The sequence below is a fragment of the Lynx rufus genome, unplaced genomic scaffold, assembly GCF_022079265.1.
Source record: "Lynx rufus isolate CCGP_SWC_20201006 ecotype Redwood Valley unplaced genomic scaffold, mLynRuf1.p SCAF_17, whole genome shotgun sequence".
Classification (NCBI taxonomy): Eukaryota; Metazoa; Chordata; class Mammalia; order Carnivora; family Felidae; genus Lynx; species Lynx rufus.
In genome coordinates, this window is record NW_025814831.1 from 32,783,931 (window position 1) to 32,797,915 (window position 13,985).

At 48.8% G+C, this 13,985-nt stretch overlaps 1 protein-coding gene across 1 annotated transcript in view; it reads right to left on the bottom strand.

Moving 5' to 3' along the window:
* The window catches only part of SMOC1 (SPARC related modular calcium binding 1), a 156,045-nt gene that overhangs the window by 45,477 nt on the left and 96,583 nt on the right, over window positions 1-13,985 (bottom strand). The window contains 2 exon segments of the mRNA XM_047079746.1: window positions 2,859-2,906; window positions 5,057-5,156. Of these exon segments, the coding sequence (XP_046935702.1) occupies window positions 2,859-2,906; window positions 5,057-5,156 (148 nt within the window).

Below are 13,985 nucleotides of genomic sequence, written 5' to 3' on the forward strand. Positions count from 1 at the left end.
GTCTGGGCCAGCCGCCTGTGACCCGCTACCGCCCGGCCTCTCTCCCTCCTCCCTACCTCCTGTTATCTCTCTGAGCCTCCTCCCCCAGCCTCCTCTGCTCGGCCTTCTCCTCCTCTCCTCCGCAGGACTAATTCCTGGCTGGCAACCAGACCTTCCTTCTTCGCACAATACACCTTTTCATTCCTTCCAGGCAGAGGGAACCGATCCCTCCGAGCCCTGTCGGCAGAGCAGGCTCCAAAAGGCAAGAGGGCGGGAGAGGAAAGGCTGGGCCTGCGCCTCTCCCCTCAACCCCCGCTCCCCGCTGCCACCCCCTACCACTCTCACACCCAGACCCGGGGCCTGGCTTGTACCCCTCACTCTGCACAAGGGCCCAGGCCTCGCATCTCTGCAGCAGGCCTCAGGGCTGTGAGCTCCAGCTCCCGGGAGATGCCGTCTAGGAGACCCCACGTGTGGGCACCAGCTCAGACAAGGGGCCTTTGTGTCTTCCCACCTGCTGCCCTTCGGAGCACATTCCATTCTTAAGTGGCAGCCGAGAGAGGGACCTCAGCGGCCGACACAGGATATTACAAATGCCCTCTCGCACCCTGTCCCCCTTCAAACCCCAGCTTCCTGGACAGGTGTGGCTTCAGGTGGCCCTTCCTACAGGTGGCCTGAGCCTGCTTTTCTCTGCACGGCCTACGACAGACAAAGAGGAGAGGGTTAGCACCTATATAGGTCCTCCAAAGTAGAAGGAAGGAGAGGCTATGGGCAAAAGTCAAGTCTCCAGAGATGAGCGAGTCCTAGCATCCCCCACTGGGCTTCTGCACCACAGAGGAAGCCTCCGCAGAGCCATCTGGGAGGCAGGAACCCATCTGGAGTAGGGGAACAAAATGCTGGAAACTGAGCAACTTGTCTCTGAGAGGAGGCGTCAGACTCTACCCCTATTCCTTGCACCATCCCTGGAGGAATCAGGGTCCCCTGCCCTCTTCCAGCTGGATCACCAGGAAGCCACAATGACCACAGGTCTGTTTCTTTTGTTGCCCACTGGGTGCAAAGCCACATCAACCTGGAAAGTACTTCTCTGTGCGGTTTAAGAACTAAAATCCTATCGTCTGCCTTTCTCAGTGTGGGGGCTTCATTCAGCCTCATGCCCTCAGTTCTCTCTGGTGGGGAAAATCTGGGTGGTATGTTTTGCACGATTGCCAAGCGTTTTTTCTACTACCACGACCTCATGCCCCAGGATAGAGGCGATGTTCCTGAAGTCTTTAGTTGCAACAAGCAAAATTAAAGGCAGCTCCCCTTTCCAATTCCAGCAAACTATAGACGGGCACGTGCCATTCACAGGGTTGAGGAGTTCAGGTCTTTGCAGGAAGAATGATTCACGCCCTTCTCCCACTTTCCCACCCAAAAGGGAACCACCAACACACACGGCTACCTCTCCCTGTCCTGGGAGAGACCTAGAAAGGCATTTGCTCCCTTCTTTTTACCCACTTACTCATTCCTGCTTGCGGGAAGGCCCATTAGTCCACGTTTTCTAGTGGTATCACTATGCTCCGCTTCCGTGACTTCTCGGAGCACCTGCACTGGGGGGCAGCAGGCTCTCCAGATTCTCGTTTCCCGCAATCGGGCAGGGTGACCTTGCCTCTTCTTCCTACCCCCATGGAATAAGGATTCGGGGCAGGGGACCAGGGTCTTGCCTCAGTCTCCTCGTGACAGCACGTGCAGGACAAGCCCGGGGAACCTCACACTGATCCTCTGTAGGCCCGGCTCTCCACGTGGGCATTTACAAACATGAAATTCCCGAGGCCCAGATTCGGATGCAATCATCCCCCGTCTGGATTTTACCCAAGAGCCCGAAATGGAGGTTCTAGAGTGCCTGCGCACACAGTGAAATTGATACTTGTTCTGCATGCCGCTACAAGCTGTGTGTGTGTGCGTGTGTGTGTGTGTGTGTGTGTGTGGTCCTGAAGGTAAGCGGTGGTGGAGCTTAGTGTCCTCCACGCTGGAAATTATGGTCCGCATATCCCAGGGACCTGTTCCTCATGTCGGCGGCTCCACTAAATAGCACTCAGACAAATGCCTTAATTGAGGTTAGCCACATAATTTGTAGGGCCCAGTGCAAAATGAAAATGCAAGGCCCTTTGTTCAAAAGGCGGGAACACCGTGCCATTAAGGGCACTAAACTATAAAGTTTTATCCTCTCTTCCATGGCGTCTCTCTTGACTTGTCGTGGTGTTTTACATTTTTTTATTTGATGTTGTTCTGGGGAAAGCGTACTGCGTGCATCACAAAAACCATAGGCCAACAGGGTGACGCGGATGTGCACATGCAGGCTTCACTGTCCCGCTGGACTTAACAAGACACAAGTTTAAAGACAGGATGATTGGGAATCCCAAGACAACGGCTGCCCAGGTGGCAAGCCCGTGCAGCCAGGCTAGTCTTAGCGAAGAAAATCCAGATGGGCTGGAACAATGAATTATTAAGGAGAGTCGGGGAAGGGAAAAAATGTTCAACCGACTTTCCAAAGCAAGAGGGTCGGGGCAGACTTGGACATGCCTGCCTTCATCGTCTTTTTTGGCGTAATGCCGGCTACGTGGTAGCTGATGGACTGAACTGCCCAGGAACCAAGATTCTCAGGGGCCCTGCCAGCTCTGTATGCCGTACTCACTCCCATCCCTCAGAACGTCTGCGAGCTTGGTCCCCACCACGGTACGAGCCTTACTTACCTCCGGTGCTTCTAGGAGGAAGCCCAGAATAAGAATGGAGGTTTTCTGTGGGGGACTTTTAGCTTACACCCAGGCTCCTTCCATCTTGTCTAGAACTCTCCTTGGACTGGCTTTAGAAGCAAACATTTGGATAGAGCATAAAACTCTACTCACCTTTCCTTCCTGAGTTACCCTGGCTCAAGGGCTTGTCGGTGACTGAACCTTGGGTAAAAGGGAAACAAAAACATAGACATTCAGAATGCATTGTGGTTGTTGGTTTCTTTCAAAGAGCTGGCAAAGCCTCATGTTATGAGCGTGTGGTTGGTTATGTATATACATACATTGTATACACGTCTAGGGACATTATATACAAAGCTAGTACATACATACATGTCAAGTGGGGTTTGTTTAACATCAATGTCACTGATATCACAGTACCGGTGAGGTGAACCATGATTTCCAGGCAACAGCCGTGACCAGATTTTTTATAAAACTCCACATCTACATAACTCCCTGGTGAGTAACGTTCCGATAACTGCCCCTCACCTTCGCTCCCCATCTCCCCCAGTTCCCACCACCGCCATGTTCTGAGCCATGTCCACTCAGTAGGGCCAACTGAAAAGAAACCCCTCTTACTGCAAATGCAATGATTCACATCCCTTGCTGGTTAGGGCAGGAAATCGGCGATTTTCCATCTGCATTAAGTAGAAAATTGTTGGCCCAATTGTACTGAATGGGCCAAAATAGTCTGAGGCATGGAAACAATTTTCTAGACGCGGCCTATTCCTCGAGGAGGGGGTGGTGTGTGTGTGTTTGGCCGAACGCTTCGCCCTGCATGTGCTAGGATGCCACATGCACCCATCCCACGGTCCTGACCCTGTGGCACCTGTCTTCCTCATGGAACCCACAACATGCAGGGCAGGGGCAGCTCACCCACATAAGGGCATATGCAGAGAGGTCCCACCACCAGGAGAAACAAAGAATCCCTATTTTCTCACTCCGTATCATACCCCTTCTCCATATACTAGTTTTGTGAGAATTCAATTATATTCCCCTGCGTGGCCTGTTTCTGGTGCATTTGTTTGCTTTAAATGAAACTTTCCAGGTCATTTGCAAGGAGGGCTCATTCCTGCCCTGCCCCACACCAACCCCAATTAAGGTTTCCAGTTTCCATGTAAACCACAAATAAAGTAAACTTTCCATTTTGGCCTGCAAATCTTGGTTTCCTAATGTAGATGCTCACTGCCCTTTCTTACCGCTCCCTTTATATAGCAGGGCCAGTAGAAAATGAATACGTTTTATGAAAACAGAAAAACGTTAGGATGGCAGGACTGCTAACCCTTGGAGTTTCCCATAGGTTTTAGAAAAATGTTTTATAATTTGCTTGCACTTAAAAATTAAAAATAAGTAAATAAATAAAACCTTATACACAGAGATACGAAGAAATATGAAGCAGCTTGTGGCTGGACAGGCTTTCTTGAATGAGGACTGAGCCACATAGTGAATTAAGGGAGTGACTCCCAAGTCCCCTACTATCTGAATGGAAGTGGAAAGTGTGGAGCTTATATAAATCCAAAACGCACAATCCCACGAGGCTGACCTGAGAGCAAAATGTCTCTATGCTTATAGAGTTTGAAATAGAAAGGAACTTAATTATGCTATGGGCTTATGTAATGGGTCACTAGAAAGCAATGATTCCCCTAGCTTGTCTAGTCACCAAAACCACCTGAGAAGCTTCGCGAACATGTGGACTCCAGGTCTCATTCCAGACCTACTGGATCAGACTATATGGGGAGGAGCCTCGACACCTGGGCTCTTTAATTCCCCAGGCACTGCCGATGACAGCCAGAATTGAGGGCCACTGCCATGGAAGTTTTCCGTTACTCTACATTACATTTGTCGGGGGCGGGGGGGGGGAGGGACAAATATATGGCATCATGCCACCACTCTCCTCTCGTGTGCCCATGACAGACATCACTAGTTGATCATTCAGCCTCTGATGCTGAACTCCCATAACGGTCTTAAAATCTATCTCAATAAAGTGCTCCTGAGGCCACCAGCAAGCAGAGCACCCAAGCTAAAAATTTATATGCCATTCTCGAGGGGTCACAGCTGATGCTTGGGAAGAGAGCACTGAACCAGAAACCTAAACTCAAAATAAAGAAATACACACACATGGGCCTATACGGACCCCATCATCCAGCTGACTGCAGAGCAGCGTGTTCGAATGGAACCCTCCCTGACCTGGAAGAGGGCTCCTAACCACCACCCGTCTTTCAACCAGTTTTCAAAGGTTCCCCCGCGAGAGGCAGGAGACCAGCTAAGGGTCTCTCTCCAGCTCTTTTCTTTCTTCCCGCCCCTCCCTACGGTACCTGAACATACAGGAGTTTTATTCTGCACAGAAGAGCCACTGATGGGCTTCCCATCTGGGGTGACACACCAGCAGTACCCTGTGTAAGTATGGCACTGCACCTGTTCGGGGAAGCGGGGGGGGGGGGGGAAGAGAACCGTAAGTCTGGCGTCGCCATATCAGCAGTCATCTCCCACCCCTTCCAAGGCGTTGCCACCGTGGCAGAGGAGCTCTTTCCTCCTCTCACCCAGCCTCTGTCCCCACTGTCTATTGCAGGTGGGTCAGTCGGCCAACAACATGGATTATGCGTCTTCTGTGTAATTCCCAGGCACAACCACACAACCTACCTATTTCTTTCTCATGACTTTGAATGATGAATAGCCTATCTCATACCCAGATATATCCACTTCGTCCTCCCTGTGATGGTTCTCACCAAGACCTGCACATTTTCCCCCCTGAGCACTGGCATACGGCCCCATCCACTCGTAAACAATTCTGGCTGGTGAGCTAATTTGGCAAGTGCAAGTTGGAAATTCACCGCTGCAGGCTGATAGGACTCTTCTTTAACAGGCATCGACAGGTAGTGAGCTCTTCTTCTTTTTCTAGCTTTTCCCAGCATCCGTTCGTTCACATAGTCAGCCTGCCTACTGATCGGGTGGCACGTCACTAGCAGTTGCCCGCTAGATGACGGGGTTAAGGTAAGAACAAAGCCACTTCCACCTGCAGGTTCTAGAGGCCCCGCTGTAACACTGAGCGATTCACCTCAAGCCTCCATAATCAGGCCCACCCTGTCTAGGAATAGTAAATAAAAATGAGGCTTTTGCTTCATTCAGGGTGACTTTTCTCTCTCTTGCAACAGCCGTCACTCTGTCCATTTCCTCCCACCCCACCCCACCATCCTCTTTCCCAACCGTTTCCCAACATGGAGCTCCTCTACACAAATCAGGGCATCACCCCCCCGGCTGAAAACCACTCGGTGATTTGCCATTGGATTCAGGATGGAGATTAAGCTCATTTGTGTGGAGCTCAAGGTCCCCCAAGATCTGCCCCCTGCCTATCCCTGCGACCTCATTTTACACCCATGTCTCCACAAGTGCCCTCCACTGGAACCACAGCAAACCCTTTGAAGCCGGCAAACGCCTCACAGGATTTCATGATTCTGAACATTTGTCTGCTCCGACTAGTCAGTGGTCCAGAATACCATTCCCCAAACCATCCCCACCCCCTCCTAGCCCCTTTGTATTCCCACCCTCTTCACGATGCACCTTCTCCGCCAAGTGGTCCCCGACTCCCCGCCTTCTCTCCTCTGATCCTCCATACACCCTGGCTCCTTAAATTAGGAGCCCTTATCTCCCCCTCAAGACTGTGACCTTCCTAAGGCAAGGGATTGCATGCTGGTTATTTATATCTCCTAAGCATCTAGCATAATGGAGGCATCTGATGAGTTGAATAAATGCTTGAATTATCATATGGCCCCCGTTCTTGGTCCCCATCAGTTCTAAAAAGGTAGCAGCAATTTAAACAGCCCCACTACTTTAAACGTAGACCTCAATGACAGAATGGGTGCCAACTGCAAAGATATTAACATGTGAAAAAAGTGCCTCTGGGGATCAAGGGCATAATTGGAATCAAGGATGGACAGTAATAAAATACACATTGACTGGGGAAGAAGAGAGGGTTTACACGGAAGACAGATCCGATGGCCCGGGTGAGAAAGGCAGAAAACCGCGGAATGGCTTCGGCTCTTGTGTGTGTACCAAAAGCTGTAGTTGTCCCCAAGACCGGTTGTCTGGCTACAGGCCTACCCACAGAAATCAGGGTAAGACCAAGACGGAGGACGTACCAGTATGATGACTGTGTATCAATGAGGCGCTCACCTTGACTGCCCACGTAGAGAAACTACACTCAGTGCCTGTACTCCAGTGCCATTTTCCACTCCCATTTCATCTCGTGGAGCTATCCATAAACTCCATGGCTGCGGTTGCTGCCCTAGATGCTCACCCCCTGATCAATATCTTGGGTCGAGTCAGTGCTACCCTCTGAGAAAGCTAAGGATGGAATAGGAGAAACCCATTCCCGGGTTTGCATCCGGGTCTGGCCAGTTACAAATGAGGCACGTGACTTAGCTCTTTGAGCCCCATTTATGAAATGGGGATAACGTCGCCAAGCCTGGAGGGCTCTGGCAAAGAAAACAGACAGTGTGAGTCCAGTCCTGGCACGGGAGATGGCTGGATACAAGGTGGCTGCAGTGATGATTGCTCTCAGCTGTGTCAGAAACACCTGGCAAGCCGGCCTCCTCTGGGGCCGGAGCTCCCTTAGTAACCTCCAGAGGCTTGGGTGGGAAACCCTGCTGGAGACTTGGGAGTTTACCCCTCCAGACTCTGTCAGCCCTGCAGGGGACAGTTCCTAGATGATTCCTTGCCCGTGGCAGCATTTTAATGGAGCCTGGCTGGCTGCTTTCTCCTCCCTGGCCAATAATCACCTGTGGAGAAACCAGTCCCCAGGGCTGGGCGGCCACACTGACTCACTCCAAGGCCCCACGGCTCCCCTGGCCGTGGCTGGCCTCCCTCTCTCTCTGCGAGGACTCTGTCGCCAAAGTCCAACACTGGAAGTCGTGCCTCTGGCCAAGTGCTGCCTGCCGGGGCTGGATGCTGTGGTCACGCAGGCCCAGGCCGTGGAGAATGGCTGGATAAAAGCCCCCTCCTTCTGGGCATGCAGAGTCCCAGCCAGAGCTACTGAGGAGCGAACGAAATGAATGAGTAGGAGGCTAAACCCAACGCTTTGTTTCAGGGGATATAATCTGACCTCTGGGCTGAAGCAGGTCCCCAGGGCCACATGCCCACTGAGTGTGCCCATTGTATCCCTACCGGCATGGGGACGCTGCCTTCCAGCCCCCAGCCAGGCCCACAGGCCCAAACACAGACCCTTTTTCCTCAGGGCCCTCAGCATTTTCCTCAAACCAGGCTCCGGGAATAGACTCCAGATTACAAAATCCTCAGGTTGGGAGGTGCTGCTGAGTCCCAGAGCACTGGACTTGAACAAGGAATTATTGTCACACTCCTCTGAGGCCTGGGGCACGCAGCAACGGGCGCTCGGAGGAGCCGAGCGAGATCTCGGGCTGCCGGAAGTCAAGAGGCAACCAGTAAGGTCACCTCCCTTTGCTCAAGGAGCCCCAAGCTATTCGTCTGTGATTCTTCATCGAGGGGCTGCTTGTGAGTTGTCCTGGGGAGTTTTCAAGATGTCTTCTTGAGGAAAAAGAAGTTATAGGGAGACAGAAAGCATGGGTCATGGAGTCAGACAGTAGCCCAGCTTGACTAACCAGCTCCACCACGGAAGCTAACCACTTCTCTTTCCAACCCTCTGCGGCCTGGGTACGTCTCTTCATCAAACCAAGCCTCAGACTGCCCGTGGCTACTTATAAACCGGAGACCATTGTACTTACCTCACTTGGTGGTTGCAAGAATTAAATTAGAAAATGTAAATAAAGCACTGAGCTCACATGGTAAGTGCCCAGAGAAGCTTAGCTATTTATTTTTATTATCATCGTGTTATTTTTCACCAAACTATCTGTACACTCAAAAAGGGCCCAGCTAGGGGCGCCTGGGTGGCTCAGTTGGTTAAGCGTCCGACTTCGGCTCAGGTCATGATCTCGTGGTCTGTGAGTTCGAGCCCCGCGTCGGGCTCTGTGCTGACAGCTCAGAGCCTGGGGCCCGCTTCGGATTCTGTGTCTCCCTCTCTCTCTGCCCCTCCCCCGTTCATGCTCTGTCTCTCTCTGTCTCAAAAATAAATAAACGTTAAAAAAACAATTTAAAAAAAAAGGGCACAGCCAGATTCTCTGATAGAAACCAAAGAACATCCTAGTCTGACCAGTCCCAGGGGGAAGAGGTAGTTTAAAGTCAGCAAAAAGTTTGAGAAAGTTTTAGTGGGAGAAGGGAAATTCTGTTTTCATATAGGAACAGTTCAATTAGTCTCAGAGGAGAGAAGTACAACTTCCTGCAGAAAAGCAACCAGGCTGTAAATTCTGTGGAATTGATGGTTTATATACACACAATCAACATGTAAATTCTACTTAGTTTGGCTTCCTCCCTTGAAAACTTAAAGCTTTAAGTTAATAGGTCATCCCCTTTGTTCCAACTCCCCCCACCCCAGCCTCAAATTAATCAACTCTCATACTTAATTTATGGGAAAATCCGGGGCCAAGAGGAATTGAAAAGGTGATTAGCTACTTCTAGTATCTCGCTACGCAGGTTTCAAAGCTCGGGGTTGTTCCAGGCCCAATGGTATTGATAACAAACCATGGGATTTGCTCCTATTCCACTCTGGAGCATCCTGGGAAAGCTGAAATATTAATTGATGGGTCTTCCCTCAGACACAAAGTGTTTGCACATCAACCTAAGTGAGGCTACTCACTGCTTAACTATACTGTTGAATGTAACTGACATACTTAATATAGGCTTTTATACACCAAGGATACTGTATATGAACTTCACAGTAACCACAAACCCAAAACCTATAATTGATACACAAAAAATAAAGAGAAAGAAAGCCAAACAGAACACCACAGAAACTCATCCATCACAAAGAAAGAGAGCAAAAGAGTAAGAAAGGAACAGAGAAGAACAAGAAAACAATCAACAAAATGTCAATAAATACATACCTATCAATGATTATTTTAAATGTAAATGGCCTAAATGCTCTAATCAAAAGACACAGAGTGGTGGAATGGGTTAAAAAAATACAAAACCCATCTAAATGCTGCCTATAAGAGACTCATCTCAGACCTAAAGACACATATAGACTGAAAGTGAGGGGACAGAAAAATATTTACCACGCAAATGGGAGTGAAAAAAGAAGCCAGGGTAGTGATACTAATATCAGACAAAATAGACTTTAGCATGAAGACTATCACAAGAGACAAAGAAGGACATTACATAATGATAAAGAGATTAATACAGGAAGATAGAACAACGGCAAATATGTATGCACCCAACACTAGAGCATCTAAATACATAAAGCAAATATTAATGGACATAAAGAGAGAAATTGATGGTAATATAATAATAGTAGGGGACTTTAACTAATCTCACTTGCATCAGTGGATACATCATCCAGGCAGAAAAATCACTAAAGGTACTTTAAAACAGTGTGTTTTAGGTAAGCAAATTTCATCTCTGACTCATATACTTAAATATTTTTGGCAAGAGGCCCTTTGCATAAACAGCCCAATGGTATATTTCAGGTCAACCTCTGTCTAAATTAAGACAAATGTGAAATTATTTTAAGCCTGTTAGTCTTCAACATTAGCCCAACTCCTGGACATCTGGAAGAACGTGGGAGGCTAGCACACTCAACAAATGCATTTGAGTAACTGAGGAGTACAGAGGAGCAAAGCGAATACCAGCTCACAGGACAAAGCAGACAGGGGACTGAAGGCAAGGACAGCAGTGAGAAAAACAAAGGAGACTAACAGACTACACACATAGACAACTATCACCCACTGCCACCATGCCCCAAATGGAAAATACCACTTCAGCTTTACGGGGGCTCCTCACTCACCACCGATGATCTATGCATGATCTCACTGGGGCGTCAGGGTCACCCTGTGTGCCAATCTTTTATAGGAGAGGCACACAAAGCAGAAGTTATTTGTTCAAATGTTGCAGCTAGTTCTTAACAGCACAAGAATCTGGAGCCCTGGCTCCCAACTGTCATAAAATTTCAGAATTGAGAGAGCTGGAAAAAAAGGAAAATCTTAATGATCACCAGTGTAACCCAAACATTTCACAGAGGAGGAAACAGGTCCAGAGACAGAGAGGTGGCATGATTGCAGCACCTAGTCCTAGCAGCTGGCAGTCCCCCAGACCTGGAAGGGAGAAGGAGAAAGACGTGACTCCTTGTGCTGGCATCTGAGGGGACTGACAGGGTCTCTTTGTGCCTTGTAATTCTCTGGCATATGGAACTCTTTTGGGGAAAGAGGAGAGGGAGATGGGATACATATTCAAATCAAGGAGGTGGCCGGAAGAGTCTCTTGCTCCAGCTTCAGTGAGAGGCTGTCTCAGGAGTGGGTTGGGTGACAGCATGGGGGCCTCTGCTGCACCCCATTGGCTGGCCTGCTTGCCTCTGGCTGTTCTTGGGGGGCTTCTGACAGGGGTGGGACCTCACGTCCCAGAGCAGCTTCTCTGTTGTTGGACTTTGCTCTCCTTGCTACCAAGGGGCCCCAGCTGTCACCCAAACAGTCCACGCCAGTCTCCCCTGCACACGTCCACCTGATTCTAACTCCTGCCTCTCTGATACAGTCCTGAATACCACTGGTGTTCTATGGGGTGTGACGAGCAATTATTGGGGATGAAGGGGTTCTCTAGCCAAATAATTTTGGAAATACTGGGTTGAATAAAATTAAAAGATTTCTTGACTGCACCACTTCTCAGAGTCTTAAGTCAAATGATGATGATTTAGCTCTAAGAGGAAGATGTCGTTGGCTGCAATTCCTAAACTTATTTAACTGGAGGACCCTCCATCGACTTCGAGTGGGGAGCGTTTTGTGGCACTAGCGTTCTCTGAAACACGCTTTCAGAACAAGGCAACGTAATGAGGTGCAAGGCCTTGCTGTGTTTCCTTGCTTTTCCCAGTCCGACTTGCTTCCAGCCCAGTGTCAGGTTCTCATTTTAGCTCAATCTTCCCTGAAATGATTTCCCTCCGGCAACCCCCCGCCGCCCCCCCCCCCCACCTTTTTTGTAACGCTTTCTCCAGCTCTCTATCTGCGAAGAAATCCATCTTGAATTGCCTCGGACCTTCACTGACAGCTGGGATCCCCTCCAAGGCACAGCACCTTCCCACCCCGTCGCTTCATTTCCCCCCTTTCTTTGTGCCTCGTTTGTGAACTAGAAAATGTGAGCCATATGCAAAGGGACAGGCTTGATCCAGCATTCTTAGTAGCAACTCCCAAACTTGTCATGAGATGACTACTATCATGTACACGAACATTTCCCAGCGGGGGCAAAAAAATGAAACTAAAAGCAGAAGGCATGTGGATATTTGTCTCTTTTGGCAGTGGGAGTACGAGACTTTTTTTTTTTTTTTTTCCTTCCTTATCTGCCAGTTGCTCCAAATCAGTTAGCAGGTTCTCTGGATTAAGTTAATGCACAGTGAAAGTTAAGCATCGTGCTATTGGTCCGACTGATAACTTTGTTTCAGGGCAGGATTTCCAGCTGCCCCACTTTCCTTTTGTCCGCATCCTCTATAGGACCTCTGAGAAGCTGTGTTTCTCCATGGGCGCCACGGGCCCTGGCTGAAAGAATGAGTCCCCAGGCCATCTGAGACCACCACGTGTTCCCCTAGAACATCTCTCTCCATCAGAAGCTGCAGGAGAACATTGTTTATTGGGTGTGCATTAGAGCACCTGGAGGACTTATAAAACAAACTGGCTGGACCCTACCCACAGAGTTTCTGGATTCATTAGGTCTGGGGTCAGCTGGGGAATCTGCATTTCTAACAAATTCCCAGGCGTTCAGGCCGCTAGTCCAGGAACCACAGTTCAAGAGCCACTGATTGAAAGGAAACTTCTCCCACCCCACCCTTTCTGGCATTTATCATTAAATGCTCAAGAAACAAGTACTTTTCTAGGTGGGAATTTGGGAACGAGGAGCCCTATGATCATACTTCTCTCCAAAGTTTTTACGTTCCAGTTGTTTTGACGACATGTGGTCTTTTAATTCATGGATTTAGTGATTGCAGCATTAAATTGTCTGGGTGATTTCACACATGGAAGAGAGTTTGATTGCAGTGAGAAGAAAGAGGGAAGAGGGAAGGGATGGTATAATTCTTTCAGTCTGGCTAGCATGAGCTGTTCTTTCCTCAGTTTGGAAAAGCTTATCCCACAAGCATCCCCCTCCTCTTTAGTCAGGTTCGGCTCAGAAGGAACAAGATGCAGAAGGAAAAACATGGCTTTGGAGTCAAAATGACCTGGGTTTAAATACCAAACTCTGCCAAAAGCTGTGTGACTCTGGCAAAGTCACTTAACTTCTCTGAGCCTCTCTATGATACAGGGCTAAGGGCTCCCACCTTGAAGGTTACTGAGAAGACAAAGTGAGACAAGATATATAAAGCATCTAAAGCGGTGTAGGGAGTAGTTTGTGCTCAGCACCGCTGATTTTGTCTTTTTCCCCTTCCCTTTGCACGGAGGATGGGGTCAGAGCTTCAAGGTTCTGCTCTTCTTTGGGGCTGTCTCTTACCTTATGCCAGGTTAGGGAAGACAGTATGTTGGGGAATGAGGGATTTTCCTTTTAGAGTATTTACATCATCCTCCAGAGTTTAAAGGGGGGGGGGAGGGATGCAGGGGAGGAAGATAACCTTTCAATTTTAAATACTCCTAAATATGGGAGTCTTTGTTGACTCTGGTTTTTATGTGTTGTTCATGTAACAGAGCTGCCAGCATGATATTTGTTAGAAGTGGTGTGTTTAGAAAGAGAGACAGAGCCATTCATTCCTGGGCTATTTACGTCCACATCTGAAATACTGTGTCCGGTTTTGGGAAGGACACTCTATCTAAGAGGGACCTTGGCAAATTGAATCCCAAGGAAAGAGAGACATAAATCCCCATTATATAGGAATTACTGATAGAACTAAGGACTTCTGCCAGGGCAAAAAGAAATATTTGTTGGCTAAAAGAAAGAATTTCACAAGGACTTAATGGTGTCTGTCTTCAAATCTTTCTGTGGAGCGTGAGATTTCTGTGGGTTCAGCGAGTCCTATAGCTAGAGCAGGGGTCATCTGTTGCAAATTATAGCTCTCCCATCAGTGTAGAGAAGGACTTTCCAAATAAATTGCCCCGAAATGCATTATGTATGTTGTCTCTGGTGGTAATAAGCTTCCTGTCTCTGGCGGCAATCAAGCAGAAGGTAGGTGACTGGGTCTTGAGCCCTGGATTGAGACAGGGTAGGGAGAGGAAAGAG